This window comes from Arvicanthis niloticus, chromosome 10, assembly GCF_011762505.2.
Source record: "Arvicanthis niloticus isolate mArvNil1 chromosome 10, mArvNil1.pat.X, whole genome shotgun sequence".
Taxonomy (NCBI): domain Eukaryota; kingdom Metazoa; phylum Chordata; class Mammalia; order Rodentia; family Muridae; genus Arvicanthis; species Arvicanthis niloticus.
The window spans coordinates 45,491,790-45,509,489 of NC_047667.1; the positions used below are offsets into that span (position 1 = coordinate 45,491,790).

Sequence of the window (17,700 nt, forward strand, 5' to 3'; positions counted from 1 at the left end):
CAAGGACAAAAAAACAAATACCTGTGAAAGGCATAGCCTTGTACAAATCATAACACACCATTACAAAAACAGGACTACACTCTTATAATCAAGGGCCCTGAAAACTTCCAGAGGGTTCTCAGAGCATAAAGCTACACCCACTACTGATGGCCAGACCTTATTCATTGTCCTTAAATTCTCCTGTACCAGATGCCTTCATATTGTTGCTGAAACAAATCACACTGAGTTTAATGGATTAAAGCTATACAAATGTGTTAGATTACAATTCTACATGAGAATCTAGGATGGGTCTCACTGGGCTGAAATTAAGGAGTGTATTTCTTTCTGGAGGTTTTGGAAATAATTAATTCCTTTACCCTTTTCAGCTTCTAGATTCCATATACTTTTCTTAGTTCAGAGGTCTATTGGTACCCCTCTAACTAAAGCCAGAGATACTGTATCTTTCTCTCTGTCTTTTTTCTTTATTCAGTATATACATTACATATACACATACACACACACATATATATATACATATGTATATGTACACTGTAGCAGTCTTTAGACACACCAGAAGAGGGCATCAGATCCCATTACAGATGGTTGTAAACCATCATGTAGTTACTGGGAATTCAGCTCAGGACCTCTGGAAGAGTAGTCAGTATTTTTCTAACCATTAATGTTTAGTGTATTTCTCTTCCATTCTGTATCCTACTTTTGAAAACCTCTGTGACTACATTGAGCCATTCTAAATAATCCAAGATAATTCCCTCATCTCAAGATCCTTGATTTCATCATATCTATAAAGTATTTTTGGCTATGTATGGTAGTGTGGTCTGACATTCTTATGTTTGTATCACAGACAAATTTATATGAACCATCTATGACTAATCACAGTGACAGTTAAGTAGATGTAGCAGAAAGAATTTCACTCCGGCCCCAGTTTTCATGAAAGCTTCCTTAGAATTTAGTGTGTGTGTGTGTGTGTGTGTGTGTGTGTGTGTGTGTGTGTGTGTGTGCGTGTGTGCACGAGTGCACATGAGCTCATGCAGGAGTTCTCCCAAGGGGAGACATCATCAATTGTCTTTCTTCATCACTTCCTACCTTAGTTTTTGACTAAACCTAGAGCTCAAGAATTCAGTGAGACAACCTTGCTAAAAGCCATATGCCATATAGCTCCAGGAATCCTTATGTGCATATCTCCCTGGTGCTGAGATTATAGACATCCATACAAACTAGGCTTTTATTTTTATGGGTGTTGGGAACATGAATTTAGATCTCTATGCTTGTGCAGCAATCACTTTACTGACTGATCCATCTTCCTAAGCCCCTTCCTTCTTCCCAGGCCTACCCACTGCTATACCACAAATAAAGGAAATAGGAAATCCCATGTTTCCTCCTCATTCACACACTCACACTGGTGCTGAGAATACCCTTCTGCTTTGTAAGATGTTGAAATAAAGTAAATAAGTCGACTAGTTTATGGCCATACAAGGAGCAGGGCTGGCAGTCCTGAATTCTTGTATATGGAACACATGACCTTCCCTCCCTGACCATTATACTCTGATGAGTGCTGAATTGCTCAGTGATCCCAACACCCTTCCTCCGCATGCTGCCCACTGTGGTTTGCTGTAACATGTGTCATTTCACCTTTGCTTGAGCACAGATGTGCAGAGAGCATTAGGCATGAGCATCTCTCCTTCTCTCTGTAGGTCAATAAGTAAACGAATACACCTCAGAGGTTTCCAGGGAAATGGGGGCAGAAAACCATAGCATGCTGAAATATAAATTTAACTCCATCACACGCTTCCCCTTGAGAGAAGTCCTGCATGGCTTGAACCAGCATGTCAAAGCCTATCAAGAAATTGTGGAAATCATCATTTGCAAAATGTATGAGATTGCCACATAGGGAGGAAAAAAAACTATTTCCAGTAGGAAATATGGTCTCTTGGCTTATGAATCATCCAAGTAAGGTGAGGCAGGCTCAGCTGCTGAAATCTGTCCCTCTGTTCCCAGGAGACATGAATATGCTCACGCGTCCATCACTCATATCCATCTGCCAACAGAGTATCTACTTTGTAATCTGGAACTGAGATGTCTGTGGTCTCCAATTTAGCCTCCTAAGCAATTAATCAACCAAAACTCACTGGTTCAAAAAGAAGGGGGAAAGACGGCAAGGAAAAGGATTTGAATGGGAAAAAGTCATTTTAATCTCATTAGCAAATTACGCCTTAGACCAGTAATGAGTCAAGAAGCCATGAACATTTCATGAAAGATGATTAACCTTGTGTATTTTAGGGGTCACTGAAATATGAGGTCATTCATTAGATCTTCCTGGTGGGGGGAAGGCTATAACTCTAATAAATGGAGTTTTCTTCCTAAATCTGTAGCTTATAAAGTCCCTGGAACTGCTAAACGTAACCTATGCAAAACAGGGTTATTATATGACCTTGGGGCTTTCTCCTGGGCAAATGTTTCTCCTTCAAGGTCCAAATGAAAGAATTATCCACAACCAGGAGGAGAGAACCACCAAGCCTTGCCAACAAAAACTGCAAGTGCTATAGACAGGTGCTCCCTTGGTTGTCCCTACCTCCAGAAGCGGGGTCACAGTTGACTGTAGCCCCTCTTCGTAGTCACATTAAGATTTTGAGAAAGCCTGAAATTTGAATGTCTCAACAGAAGGAAGACACAATGAGAAACCAAATTTACCAAATTTATTTCATGACCGCTTGAATGGTTAGCTCCCTGGGGAATAGGTGCTCTAGATACCAAGAGCTATGAAAAAAAAAAAATCTCAGTTTTTCATCTCAACATTTTTTTTCCTGGAAATATTTCTAAAATGCTCTGAACTGCCACCCAAGTTAGTTACAGTACAATAAAGATAATTGCATCTTTCTCAGTGACTGAGGATCTTGTTTTGCCTTCAAGGTCATCACTAGGGACAGCTTGCAGTATTTCATCCTAAAATAGTTCCACTAATAACATGGTGTGTGTGTGTGTGTGTGTGTGTGTGTGTGTGTAAGGAGGAACATAGAAAAAATATCAAGCTAAAGCTTAAACCTATAAGTCTATCTGTGACTGAGGCAAGGATATACGTCAGAAATGGTTTAAAATAGTCAAAAGCAAATCTTAGTGCTGTTTCACATTGTTGGTACATTGCCTTGATTTCCGAGGAATCCAGCTTTTATCACAGGTGGGCAGCCAAATGTCAGAAACACATACAAGCTCTGGAGTCAGACAGATCTAGGCCCGAAGTGTGGTTCTATCTTTTTTTTTTTTTTTTTTTTTTTTTTACCAATGGTGACCTTAAACAAGTTTCTTTGTTTTTCTAAGACACCTATAAAATCGAGAACATAAAGTATATCTGTGTTGTTGGGATTACAAAAAATACAATAGATAAAAATAGACTACAAAAAGAATTGCCTAATTCATAATAGCTATGAGTGTTATTTTTAGCTTTACTTATAAGAAAAAAAAAAAACCAACTTGGACAAGACAGCTAACCCTGTCTTCTCTTGAAATCTGTTAAGAGACTCTGAACATCAGGTGGTCCAATTTGGAACAGTCATGATCATCTAGGCATTAGGGCCTGGCAAGACATGAATATTCCAGGACATGGAATTCTGGAACACTCTGTTTCATTCAGTGAAGTCTTTGTCAAAAAGTTTGCATGATGGAGCACTCTGAAAAGAAGCAAGGTGGCGGAGAAGCTGGGCAGTCCTGGCTGGAGGCTGCTAGAGCTAGCTGGTGTGAGAATTGAAATAACAGGAAGCAGTGTTAGCAGGACAATTGGCTTTATTCTGCCTGATGGCTTCTAACAAGCTTTGCAAAAGGGTGGCAGAGGAGGGAGAGCAACTCCTGGCCACCAGTACAATACATTTAATTCCAATAACACTTTGTTTCTATAGCCAAATAGGGCAGCCACATGGTGCCTAAACCAGCATCCTCTGGTGACACATCTGGCTTAACAGCTGGGTAGCTGAAGAGCTTGATGTGTGTGTGTGTGTGGGGGGGGCGTGGGTGATAACAAATCGTGGGGTGCAACCCTTCACTCCTGCAATTGCTTGTTTGCCATCATAACCATTATGGGGAACATCTGGGTGTTCACAGCAGGGGGCAGCCCTTGGAATTGGCTTTAAATGCTGCCACCTTCCAGCATTCCATCTGCCTTCTTGGGAAAGGGGGATGGACCAAGCTGGGGGCCTGGCATGTCCTGGGGTTGGGACATTTGTTTAGGAAATTGCAAAATTAGTGTCAGTAAACAGTGCATATCCTGCTGTGATCTTTGACTGGGAAAGAAGCAGAGATGGCTTTTCAGAGACACATCTGCAGAAGCTAAGGCAAGGTACTTGGAGAGAGAGAGAGAGAGAGAGAGAGAGAGAGAGAGAGAGAGAGAGAGAGAGAGAGAGAGAGGAGAGGACAAGCCAAGCAGTGGGGAGTAAAGGGAGACATGGGTCACACTGGCCCAACTTTCAGAAGTATTGTTTGGGTTATGGAGGAGTGTGCTTGCAACACACAGACAGACAGACAGGCACGCAGACCAATACATAGATTAGATAGGTAGACAGTTGGATGGATGAATGGATAGATAGGTAGATAGATAGATAGATACATACATACATACATACATACATACATACATACATTCATACATACATACATAGGTAGATAGATAGGTAGATGATAGGTAGATAGGTAGATGATAGAGAGATAAACAGGTAAATGATAGATAGACAGACAGACATATTGTAGTTGTTAAAATCCTGAGTTTCAGAATCAAATCTAGACACGCTCTGAGCTCTGCCCCATTCCACCTGCTCAAGCCTGGCCTACGTGTTTACCTTCTGCCCATTGTGTTAGAATCAGTGTTAATATTAATGGACAACATCTTTACACAGGCATAAGGATCCAGGTTGAAAAAATAATACAATAAAATAAAAAATAGCATCTTGGAGAGTCTAGAGCAATATTGTGGTTTACTCTGTGTCCTGGAATGAGGGTAACACAGGACGGTTGTGAGAGAAAATGGTACAGGCTTTGGGTTCTGCAAATAGATGTGTCACGAGGAGATGATACAGCCACTCAATCAGGATGCCACAGCCAATCTGTCAAAGACTCAAGTGTGAACTAGCATGGAGCAGCTATGATTTTAGGAGTCAAACACTGTGCCTCAGTTTCCTCTTATGGCTCACCTCATGGGGGTGCTCTAGGGATTGGGCTAGACTATGAGGTCGGTTGTGTGGCTTCTAAGGGATGTCTCTGAGACATCAAGGTGATGACCCCAGGATTTCCCCACTGTGAGAGCCATCACACTCCTCTCCAAGGCTACAGAAAAAGTCTCCTTTACCTTCAGACTGGCAGCACTGGCACTCTCCATTCTCTAGCACCGCCAACTGGTACCAAATTTGATAAAGTGCCCTCTTAATGCGAAGTTCAAATGGCAGCACTGCTTTCCCGAGTCCACAGGAATCCCTGCTTAATTCTGTAGTTTAATTCTGGCCCACTACTTCCTCTCTGCTGCCAGCCTCAGGTCCAATTGGGAAGCAGCACTCTCCACTTGCTCTGTCTTGCCACAGTGCTCCATGCCAGCCTGCTTCAGAGCCAGTGGCTTAATGCAAATGTGTGTAAGTTGTGCCCAGAGAGAAGCAAAAAGATTAAAAAAAAAAAAAAGACAAAGGGGCAAATGAAAATTCATGGGTTACGTGCCAGGTGTAATAGTTTCACATGGACTGTATCAGTGACTGCACTCAGGTCTCCTGTTTACCCTCTTGTGTGGAATCTCTCTGGTTCTGCCAGTGCCCTTCAGGACTCAGCCCTATGAAGGACAGCTCAGGCTGCTATGACCGCCACATTGGAGTGGACTGCTCAGATGGGTTCAACGGCGGCTGCGAACAGCTGTGTCTCCAGCAGATGGCGCCATTCCCGGATGACCCCAACTTGTACAACATCCTCATGTTCTGTGGGTGAGTTAGAGCAGCCATGAGGTTACTGGGCTGAGTGACTTTCCAGGCTGAAAACCCAGTAGGTCCATGTGAATGGACTGGTCACGCCCTAGGCTCAAAGGACAGAGCCAGTAGCATAGAATGAGCACTTTGATAGTCTAGTTTAGAGGAATCGTAGTGGAAGTCAAATCCAGTGGCTACAGAAACACAGCCTCTGGCTTACCTTAAAGGAGAAATTAACCACATGGTTTGCATAAATTATTGCCTAATTAAGTCAAGATGTTCCAAGCTATGCTTTAAAGGAACTACATTAATAATACGTTTTGTGACAGAAACTGTTCCCGTGGTCCAAAACTTGAGAAAGATTATGTGAATCTACTAGATTATCAAAGGAGGTGGGGGGAGTAGTTTTACAAGAATGGAAACTTCAAATGCTGCTTCTCAAAGCCCGCCCTCCTTCTGCAAAGTCATTAATCCCTCAGGGTATACAGTTCTTCCTGTGATCAGCTCTCCCCACAACCCCTGTGAGGGAACAGGCTGGGCAATAACACTCCATTTCACAGGCTTCTCGCTTGGTGAAGTGAACTATCTCCCTCAAGACTGGCAAGTCAGTAAATGGGAAGATTAGGAGCAAATTTCAGGCCCGTTCTGACTTTTAAAAGCTCTGCAGTTTTTTCAAAATTTAAATTTGTATTGCTGAGTGAAATTATATTTGAAGTCATTTTCATGCTATATTTATCAAGTAAGTAAAGATTTAGCCAATTCTGCTATGCCCATAGATGGCTTCTCTATTCTTTCCTCCTTCCCCCCCCCCCCCCCACTCCCTACTACTGTGCCCCACTCTCATCCCTTCCTGTTGCTGCAAGTCCATTGGGTCCTCGGTGCATGCTCTACACCACACTGACCACTAGGCTGCGGAGGAGAGTAGCATTCAGTTTTGTTTCTTCAAGAATCTCACCATCAAATAAGCTTGCAATGAAAATCAATGTTTATAGTCATAAAACTATGTTAGGGGCTTGCTAAAAGCCGATGCCTGCTGCGTAACCCATGAGAAGGTTTCCAGTGCACTTGTAATGTTGTTTGATTGTATTTTATCTCATTTCTTTGCAATTGAGCAATTTGTGTATGTAGTTTCTTGTAAAATCCCATTCCATAAATAGAAGCTTGCTCTAAATCTTAATGTTCTCTGTAATGTTACCATTAAGATTGACCCACTTCAATTAATGGAAGCAAACTCAGCTGAAGCTGCATCTCTTTTTCTTTACTATATATACATTTCACCACTTGCTTGTGCAGAGAGCCTACTTATGTGTTAGAAACAAGGGCAACAACAGCCCTTGTCCAGCCTGGTCTTCCTTCTCAAGAAGTTTACCATGTAATACTTTGACAGAAGAATGAGAAATGGGGCCATATGGAAGGGACAGACAGTTGTCAAGATGTTTAAGATGGGATGATGTGGGACCAGGCAGTTTTATCCCCCAACCCCCATTGCCCAGACTCTGGTTTATTTGGCTATTGGAAGGAGCCATTTCAAGGTCTCAACCCAGACCTACTCTGACTTATGTAATCAGTCCTCTGTGGGTCTTGAATCATTTCTGTCCCCTGGACAAAAGCTGTAACTTCTCATTGGACTTTCTGGTTTCAGTCAGAGTCGGTCACATGTTGATTAGTGTTGCCCAAGGCCCATTATATTACCTGGCTGCCAGAGAAGTTCTGATTTAAGGTTCTTGTAGAGAAAGAAATTCACAATCACTTACAATTAAAGAATTCCATTCACACCTGTTAACACAACTGTATAAATGGGAAATGGGATGAATTAGCAGTAAAGGCTTTTTGCCCAGGGTCCTCATTTGCACCTCTGCTAATAAAAATAGCAACATTTAGTCAGTACTAGCTGTACATTCAGCATGGTGTACATTCTATATGTTGAATAAATGAATTAATTTCCTCAGTGCTCAGTACAACAACTACTTCCCACACCTTTCTTGCAGTTTTGAAAACGAAGTCTCATGGCGTTTAATCAACTGGCCCAGAGTTGCCCAGTTAAGAACAGCATTAATGTTACAGTGTTGTGTCTTTCTTCTTAAAATTGTGATCCTTTGTTCCTCTATAAAGGACTGAATTTTTCAATTTCACACAATTACTCCAGATAGTGAGAAATAATGTGCTGAGCATCATAATTGTCTTAAAATTTTAAATTTGTTCTAGTTCTAAGGAGGGACACAATTTTTTAAAACAATGACAAACTTATTAAAGAATTAAGTCTTACTTGAGTTAACAAATGTATCTTACTTATAACATAACTGCAAATAAAATCCAATTAATGACTTACAAGTCACTGACCGATGATTACTAAATTAGCATTACATTCTAATTAGAGCAATATACAGTGGACAGTACCCACCCAGGAAGCAGTTGTTGGTTTATGGAGCACGCAGTAGCCCTGACATTTATTTACTTCAGAATATCAATGCTGAGTGGAAGGGGGTTTGTATGAGTCGCTGATTTGTTTGTATGCATTCAAACAGAACACAGCTAGGAGGTCATAAATCTTCCTCATTTCCTAGATGACTTGCCACAGGACCAGTTTACAGAGTTATTAATTTCTTAAGCACAGTGTCACTCTTTTGCTGCCTAATTACCCTACAAACAAATGCCAAAGCTCCACACAATGTGCTTGAGAAAAATGCTGGCATACCTTATACTTAGGTATATCGACTTATTTCCCAGCTGATCTCCTGTAATTCTTACTATTGATTTGGAAATCAGAAGGCTGGGGCAGGCAGATGTTCCCAAGTCCTAAAAGACCTATCTTCTAGGAAAAAGGAGGAAAAAAATGATGTGACCATGATGGAAAGAATCTCAGTTTATAGATTTAAGAAACTGAGTTTTAAAGGACCAAGATCAAATTAGATTATTCCTAGTTTGGACTTATCCAGTACCTTTCCTAAGGCATTGCTTCCCAGTTTGCTGAATTGCTTTTGTCCTGAAGAGTCAGTGATGAATACTTTCTTGAGTTCTCTATCCTATTAGGTGTATCGAAGACTACAAGCTTGGTGTGGATGGACGGTCTTGTCAGCTTGTCACAGAGACCTGCCCAGAGGGCGGTGACTGTGGGGAAAGCAGAGAGGTTCCCATGAACCAGACTCTCTTTGGAGAAATGTTCTTTGGTTACAACAACCAGTCCAAGGAAGTAGCCACTGGACAGGTGCTAAAAGGAACATTCAGGTGAACTTCGAATGCATAGAGCTGTTTCTCAGGGGTGTTGATGGGTCGTCCTCTCCAGAGAGCCTTATTCTGGGCATAAAGTTGTATATCTTGAATCATGGTGAATGTGGTATACCTAAAGATACAGATTGTGTTCTTGCCCACAATCCTGTTCACATCTACACTCTTGAACAGCAGTCCTCAGAGTGTGCTCAAAAGATGCTTGGACATTGCTGGACCACTTTAGGGAACACTAAGGCCCCAACTATTAGAGAACTAAATTTTCTTTGTATATGTCAATTAAAACAACATGTTGTAATGAGTTGGGTTCAGTTGCAAGAATCCAGCAATTTTCTATTAAGTAAGACATTTAAAATATAAAATAATGTTATTTCCCTCTCTCCCATAAAACAGGTTAATATTGAATGGGATTATTAGTACTTTTACATGAATTAATTTTTAATTTCTTTTTTTCTTTTAATTTCTAACATGGTAAATATTGACATTTTTAATCATAGCTAAGTATTTGGGACATTTAATTTTTTTGAAAATTATAAAGCACTCCTGAGGACAAAATATTTAATCCATTTATTTAAAAAATGTATTACAGATTCTTCATTTGACCAATTAACTCCTGTTCTGATCTTCTGGGGGCTGTTTGAGTTTTCTTAGGACCCATGTGAATATGCTGTCTATGAGATGATGATAATGATGATATCAATATTTTAACATGAAACACAACTTGGTAACAAGTTCTAAGCCCTGGAAACTCTTGGTAACAACTTAGAGGCAATTTTCAAGATAGTTCCTGTTTCTGTTATGAACAGGAGATTTTACAAGTATTTTTTTTCACTTTCATCAATGGCATCGATTTGCCAGGGCAAGAAGTGTGGTGTCAGAATTGACCTTGTGATGGCCTGAGTTTTCTCCGTAGTCTACAGATGTAACTGAAAGTGTTGATATCTTGTAAAGACAGAGTCAGAGGGAAACCTAGGGTGGAGGGGAATGTTCTTTACTCTGCTAACAGAGGTTTTTATCTGATTTGCCACTCATCCCTATGCCCCCCTTTACCGCCCCCCTTACCTTCCTAATTTATATGATTAAGTAAGTCATGTCATGAGTACCAAGTGAGTCTCAAAGTGAGGCATGACTTTTGGTAAAGAAAGCCTTTTTACAACTGTGCATTGAAATACAGACTGCATGCTGAGGGGGTACCATGAACACTCAGAAAACAAAGATCTGCTCTGTTTCTAGACAAAACAACTTTGCTCGTGGTTTAGACCAGCAACTGCCGGATGGTCTTGTGGTTGCCTCTGTCCCACTGGAAAATCAGTGTCTAGAGGAAATCTCAGAGCCCACTCCTGACCCTGACTTCTTGACTGGTAAGCATGCCTGCACTTTTCCAGCCAAACCCAAACAGCTGTCTATAGTTTCTTAAAATTATACTGCCGGCTTGACTGTACTCGTATTTGTTTCTAAGCCAGCCATTTCATTGAAAGATGATAAATAATCAGTTATAAAATCAAACATTATTAGGATTAATTGTCAGTAAAATTGTCAATATTCTCGTATAATTGCTACAAAATGGCTGTGACAATATCTTTTCTTGCTAAATTCTATAGGAATTCGTCAGGGAAAAAAATGTCATAATGGAGGCATATGTATTCAAAGGTTTGGGCTGTTAGAGGTGTGTAGGTCATAGAGACAGAGAGAAGACAGATTGCATCTATCCCCTAAATGTGCATTAACAGTGCGGTTGACTTCCCTGCAAAAACCTTAGGGAGCAGTGATATAAGACAGAGACTTGCAGAGTTTTGTTATCCAGTGACCCTGTGTTTGAATCTGGCCCTGTTACCTGAAGGCTTCTTGATCCCTCATCTCATGAAGGAGACAATAAAGCCCGCCTCTCTGTTCTTCAATCCCACAGTTTCTTCTCTCAGCCTATAAGGGACAGAGATGAAGCTTGATTAGCAGAGGCAGGGGCCAAAGGGTATAATGTTGCTTTCCAGGTCTTGGCTTCTGAATAGATCCTCTTTGAGCTAAGAGGGGTGTCCCACGAACTGCAGGAAATCAGTGACTTGGGATTTGCCAACACTCGCTAGAATGATATGCATGAGCTCAATTTCGTTTATTATGCTTGTTTCTTCATTACCCCTCTGCCTTATTTATTCTGTCTTCTTTATTCTCTACTTTCTGCCTCTTTTCCTCCATTTTCTAAAGAATGGCTAAGCCTTCGGCAGACACCAGGGATTGGAGGTGGTTCTTCCTGAGGCAATGAAGCATAGTCATTCTTAGCATGCACTCTGGAGCTTGACAGCTGAGATCTGATGCTTACAGGTCTAAGTTCAGGGCAAGCTACTTCTCTGTGCCTAGATTTCTTTTACCCTTAAAAAATGCACATTAGAACATCGTCTTCCTCATAGAATTGATATGAGGGACTAACACTAACAAAATGGCTCCTAACACATTGTGACATCGGTGTTTATTAACTAAATAATGTACTGATGAAAACCACTGCTCAGCAGGTATAAACCACCTGTGCCTATATATGGTGGTAAGTGTGACTAGCATAAAATGATAAGCTTACTTAAGACACTATGAGAATAAAATATTTTGATAATTTTTGCTGTCTTCCTTCCTTCCTTTCTTCTTTTCTTTTTTCTTTTTACTCTTTTTTCTTCGTCTTTTATTTGTACTCCACTGGAGATGACAACCTTGTGTCTCAAAACTGTCATGTCTCAATGTCAAAGAGTTGCTTGTGCCTCTTACATGTCTTTCCTATAGTAGGAAAGGAAGCAACATAAAATAAGAAGAAGTAGATATGTTCTGGACCTTCAAGGAATATTTTCAAAATAAAAATTCAGTTGCCCATGGGAGACTGACTACACACATATCCATATACAAACACACAGACACACACATACAGAGAGAGAGAGAGAGAGAGAGAGAGAGAGAGAGAGAGAGAGAGAGAGAGAGAGACCTTATGATACTAGCATGTAGCCTCAGGAGTGCTAAAGGGTCCACTTTCCGTTTATTTACTAAGAAGCACTCCTGTGCCTCTCTCCTTCTTCCTCCTCTTCCCCTGCCCCTCCCCCTCCCACTCCCTCTCTCCACCCCTTCTCTGTCTCTCTGTGTGTGTCTGTGTATGTGTGTGTGTGTTTGTGTAAAAGAGGCTTAGGGGGCTGACATCTACAAACAGGACAAGTTTCACGCTAACAATAAACTACTTGTTTAAACACTCACCAGGACACACACACACACACACACACACCCAAGTGTATGATTAATTTTGGAAGAGAAGATCATTTTGCAATTACCAGGCTAGAAGGATGCCCAGGGCAGCTTAGGATGATACCAGCAGCTTTTCAGAAGGAGTGAGGGGAATTGAGCTGAGAAACATCAGAAGTACCTGTATTTGAATCCACACCCTTGAGATAAAAGCTTCAAATTACATTCTTAGCACAACAGAATTATATTTACCCCTATGTTCTTGGATCTCTCTTCACATGGCTTACTAGAATTAGAGAAAGAGGGAGGGAGGGAGAGAGAGAGAGAGAGAGAGAGAGAGAGAGAGAGAGAGAGAGAGAGAGAGAGAGTTTAGACCCTTTAAATATGCATAGCTCCCTGAAAGAGGGAATAGGAAACTCCAAGGAAATGCTGCACAGTTCCTGACCTGGCTGCTTTTCTATCCTATTTTCCTTAAGCAGAACTAGTTAGACCAAGGGTGTGCCTTTCCATGATATAGGTAAAGAGTGAGCACTTTCCCTTGTGTTTTAAATGCCCAGAACAACTGGAAGGGTTGATTAAAGAGATGGCTGACCCAATACCTTCCATACTCTCCAGCTAGTTCTTCTGGCAACCGTTTAGTGATAACTTTTTGTGCAGTGATAGACTGGATCTTTCTGTCACAATCTGTGTTGTTATGGGTCATAATCCTTACAAACCTACAAGCTTGGAGGGTTTTAGAGCTAAAGTGATCTTCAGAGTCTTCTGTCTCAGCATTTCTAAGCATGTTTTTTTGCTTTTGTTTTCCCCATGGAAAAAAAAATCAAAGTTCTATTCATAAACTAGTTCTGACTTCAAATATGTTCAGAAATCTGCATGTGGTATCCTCCCCTCAATAATTTACATCACCTTAGTATAGTAAGCCTGCAGGCAAGAAATCCCTTTCACTTTATTTAACCCAGCAATTCCCAATCCTATTTAATTAGAAAATCCTTTGCACGCAGACCATCTGGCAGAATTATTAAATAACACTGGAAATACTGATTTATTAGTCTTCCTTGGCTTCTTCAGAATAACAGTTAAACACTCTAAGCTTTCCAGGCTTTTCCATTGTTATAGGTCGCATGGAAATAAAGAAAGACCAATCCAATAGTAAACAGGTAACTGCTACTTATTCTGGGCTGGCAATTGCAAGGAACACGGCAGCTCTCAGGCATGTTTTGGCACAGTCTCAAAAGTTGGAAGGAAAGTGAGAAAGCTTCATGATGAGAAAGGGGAAGGTTGCAAGTATGATTGGCAGCTGTTGGCATAGGGAAACTGTAGGGATGCTAACTGGAACCTCTGCCATGGCCTCGGGGGATGTATTTGATAATCAGTCATTAATAAGATCCTGGGTGTTTGAATGAAATTGTTATAGGAATAATCATTGGGCCTCTCAGGTCATACGTGAGGGAAGGTCTGGCTTCCCACTTAACTGGCTTGTGAGTTTCAGGTTAGCTCCCTGGATGAGTCAGTAGAGATTGACTTTATTTTCTAAGAGGTTGCTATAAATTTGGGCTAGACTTCTACTTCTGCATGGTTCTGTCTTCTGTCCATTTGTATATTCTTTCCCTTTCCCTCCTCTGTCTTCCTTTGTCTTTCTCTCTGGTTCCTTAATTTCCTCTCTCTCTCTTGCCCATTCTCTCTCCTCCCCTTCTCTTTTGAGATTATACCCTGGATGTTCAGTAACTATTTCCTCAAGCATAGGTTAAAATATATAAAATAAAACCAATACCCATTCTCAAGAAAATGCAGTCAGAGAGTTTATTTGGAAAAAAAAAATCCATTTAGTATAAATGCATTCCAAAAATGATAATAAAATAAACCTGACCGCATGTCAAGGACACTAAAAGAAACAGATCAGTCAGCTAGAAAATACATACTTTATTCTTCATTTTTAACTACTGGAAGAGTTATCTATGAGTAGGCATAGACAGACATTTCCCAAGCATTAACATTATTTAGCTGCTTCCCTGATGACAGCAGAGTCTGAGCATGGCCACTGGAATTGTGCTTAGCAGTTAAGTAACCAAATCTAGTTAGCTCATTCTGGGTAGAGGTGGGATGCCAGCATCCCCTGTCTCCAAACATCCATGCCTCACACGGATTCTTAAATCTTCTGTGTTGTTCTAGGATGGAGTCTATAAAGTCACAGCAAAGTATGCCTTAAGAAATGTCAAGTTTACATATGTAGGGGTGGAGAGAGAGGTGGGGTGAGGGGAAGAAAGGTGACAATTTCACAGGGACATGCTTGCACATGTTGCTTTATTCTCTCTCAATTTGTTTTATGCTCATCGTTTTATTCTGCTCTGGCCACTTACCAGTATAGTAAATAAGATAAATACAGACTTTTCAGATATCAAAACAGAACAATTTCGTCACTCGCCTAATGTCATATGAAATCACAAAACTGCAAAGGAAACTAGAATCCATTTCATCCAGATGTCCAGATTTGCAGATTAAACATCTGGGAACCAAAATGTCCCACAGCCAAGTAGCCAGACAGAAGCTACTTGGGTTGTGAAAAGGAAACATGACAGATATCAAAGTAATTGTCATTCTGAAACGTCCAGCTGTAGCAACACTAATAACCTTGGAACTCAAGGTGCCTGGTTTCTTGTCTATCTTTTTTTCTACCAGGACACAGTTCAGTTAAAGGGTTCTACCCTCCATTGTTGAAGATGTTGGTGTATTTTCTACTTAGACATTATCAGAAAGTAACAGAGTGGCTATTCGGATTTGAACATTGTATTAAAAGGCTCTGCACTGCACACATGTTTTCTGTGTTAATGAATTGTACCTTTAAGGTAATGAAGGATTACATTTGTTAAGCTCAAATTCCATTTGTGTGCCTTTGAAGTCAATGTGAAGGTGAAAAGCCAAAGTTTGTAGTCATTTGAATGTCATCAAATAGCTTCATAGCTTGGAAGATGAACATTTAAATAAGACCACCAAAACCTTCTCTTCGTTGCATGAAACTTCTTTTTGATTACCTGAGAGCAAACTGAAGCAGTTGTTTCACTAAGCAACTTTTCTTAACCTTTCTTCCTTTTACCAATAATTATTCCCATATGATTCACACAGAAATGGTAAGTTGATAATTACTCACCTAATTTGATCAGAGTTGACAAGCAGCTAATTAATCCAATTAATCCTGCCCACTCTCCATTTGGTTTAGGTATTACATTAGTTGGTTTAGTTTGAAGAACGCGTAAGCCAAAAGGATTGAAGAATTGACTGTACATGTCTGTTTCACTGCCATATCTGTGCATACACAGTCTATGTATCATGTACAGTGTATCATGTGCACTAAAAGTATGCATTTGTATATGTGTACATGTATGCACACACATTTATGGCGCATATATATATATATATATATATATATATATATATCTCAAATGTCAGGCACAGAAAAGAAGCTAAAACTGTTTTTTAAAATAAACTTAGGAAGCCATTATTAAATTATTTCCTTTGGCTCAATTATTTTGTTTCTCTGGGATAATATATTTTTAGTAGTGGCTAGAATTTAAATTGGAGAACTCTTTCTCCAAGCTCTGAAGGAAGAAAACACTGTTGATAATGTGTACAGGCTCTAAAGAGGCATATGTTGAGAGGCAACAGAATTAGCTTCTCAGAACCTGAATTTTTCTTATCCGTAATGGCTACCTTAAAAACATAATCTATTGCCTGGCACATAGATAGTGCTCGATATTTGCCTGCCACTACCCTTTGATGACTTAGTTACCCTGACACTGTCCTTTCTGGTAAAGTCATAATCATCCTCAGAATAATTAAAGTGTAAATACCAAATATAAATCAGTTAAATGAGACAGAAAAATCGATGTCACAGATACATGAACTGAGTCAAATGTTGCATTTTTAAAAGAGACTATGAATCTGGCATTACAGTAAGTCTAGAGTTGAGCATGAATTTACTGTTTAGATATTAAAATAGAATGAATAAGGAGCCTAGGTACAGGCACATCTGGGACCCCACCCTGCCTTAACCTAGTGTCCTGGATACTTTATATAAACTCCCTTTCAGGGTCTCAGTGTCTTAATTTGGCAGGTATAGATAATGACACCTATAGCAGAAGGATCAAATGGCTTAACATATGCAAAGTGCTTAGCAAAATGCCCAGCAGAGATCAAGAGTTCAATAGAGGATGGTTGTTCTGACTGACTACTCTTCTAGCAAGTCTCTTCATCAAAGAGCCCTTCATAATTTTCTCATCATTACATCCTTAGCTTAATTGAACTGGGTCATGCTTTTCAACTTGGGACTCGTGAGTCAGCCTCACACACTGACCTTCTGTCTCCTCTGTCCCCAGGGATGGTGAACTTCAGTGAAGTGTCTGGATACCCAGTGCTGCAGCACTGGAAGGTTCGGTCTGTGATGTACCACATCAAACTCAACCAAGCAGCCATCTCTCAGGGTGAGCACTACAGCACATCTTCCTCCAGGCTTGAGTATTTCTTTCCAAAGGAATCATTCAGCTCAGATGTAGCCCAACACACAGATGACTCCATGAGACATGCAACCAATGCATTCAGATTGACTCTTCAGGGCAAATAGATAGAATGTGATTATTTCTATGCACAGATAAAATTGCAAGGTGTATCTTATACCATAAAATTGGCAAGGCTGGCACCAATGAAAGTAGCATTTTTCCTGGGGTTAGCCAGTGTGAGGAGTGTTTTTTTTTTTAAAGCGGGCTTTTCAAAAATTGTCAGAATAAACGTTGAAAGGACAAAACCATGAATAAAAGATTTCATGTGATGTTCCCTCCCCACCACCAAAAAACAAACAAACAAACACCAAGTAGGTGAAAGGAAGTAAAAATAAGGAAATAGGAAATAAGGTGTTTCCTAACAAAGAAATATAATAGAGAGATTACTATAGAAAGCAGCAGAGATAACTGTCTATAACTATATGTAGTAATATGTGTTACATCTTTACATAGAATGTAATGACATATAAGTATACAGCTATACTGTCTCTAATAAGGAATGGTGACTTCTCAGGGTATTTAGGATCTTGGAGTCAGCAGAAGGAAGGTGGAGTCTCAGGGTCAATTGAAGAAAGATAATTGACCATTAAGAATTATGATGAAAGCTGGTCAGTATGGTACATACCTTCAATCTCAGCACTTGGGATGCAGAGACCCATGGATCTCTGAGCTCTGGGACAGCCTGGTCTACCAAGTGAGATACTGGACAGCCAGGGCTACTCAAAGAAACCCTGTCCCCCAAAAAACCAAAACCAAATCAAACAATCAAAAAAGAATTATGATAGAAAATGAGT

At 40.3% G+C, this 17,700-nt stretch overlaps 1 protein-coding gene across 2 annotated transcripts in view; it reads left to right on the forward strand.

The window, feature by feature from the left end:
- Astn1 (astrotactin 1) overlaps positions 1-17,700 on the forward strand; it is a 305,388-nt gene that overhangs the window by 216,773 nt on the left and 70,915 nt on the right. For both annotated transcript variants that reach the window (XM_034513161.2, XM_076941440.1), the window contains exons 12-15: positions 5,776-5,942; positions 8,955-9,149; positions 10,383-10,510; positions 16,727-16,831. In XM_034513161.2, the coding sequence (XP_034369052.1) occupies positions 5,776-5,942; positions 8,955-9,149; positions 10,383-10,510; positions 16,727-16,831 (595 nt within the window). The remainder of the gene's footprint in view (positions 1-5,775; positions 5,943-8,954; positions 9,150-10,382; positions 10,511-16,726; positions 16,832-17,700) is intronic.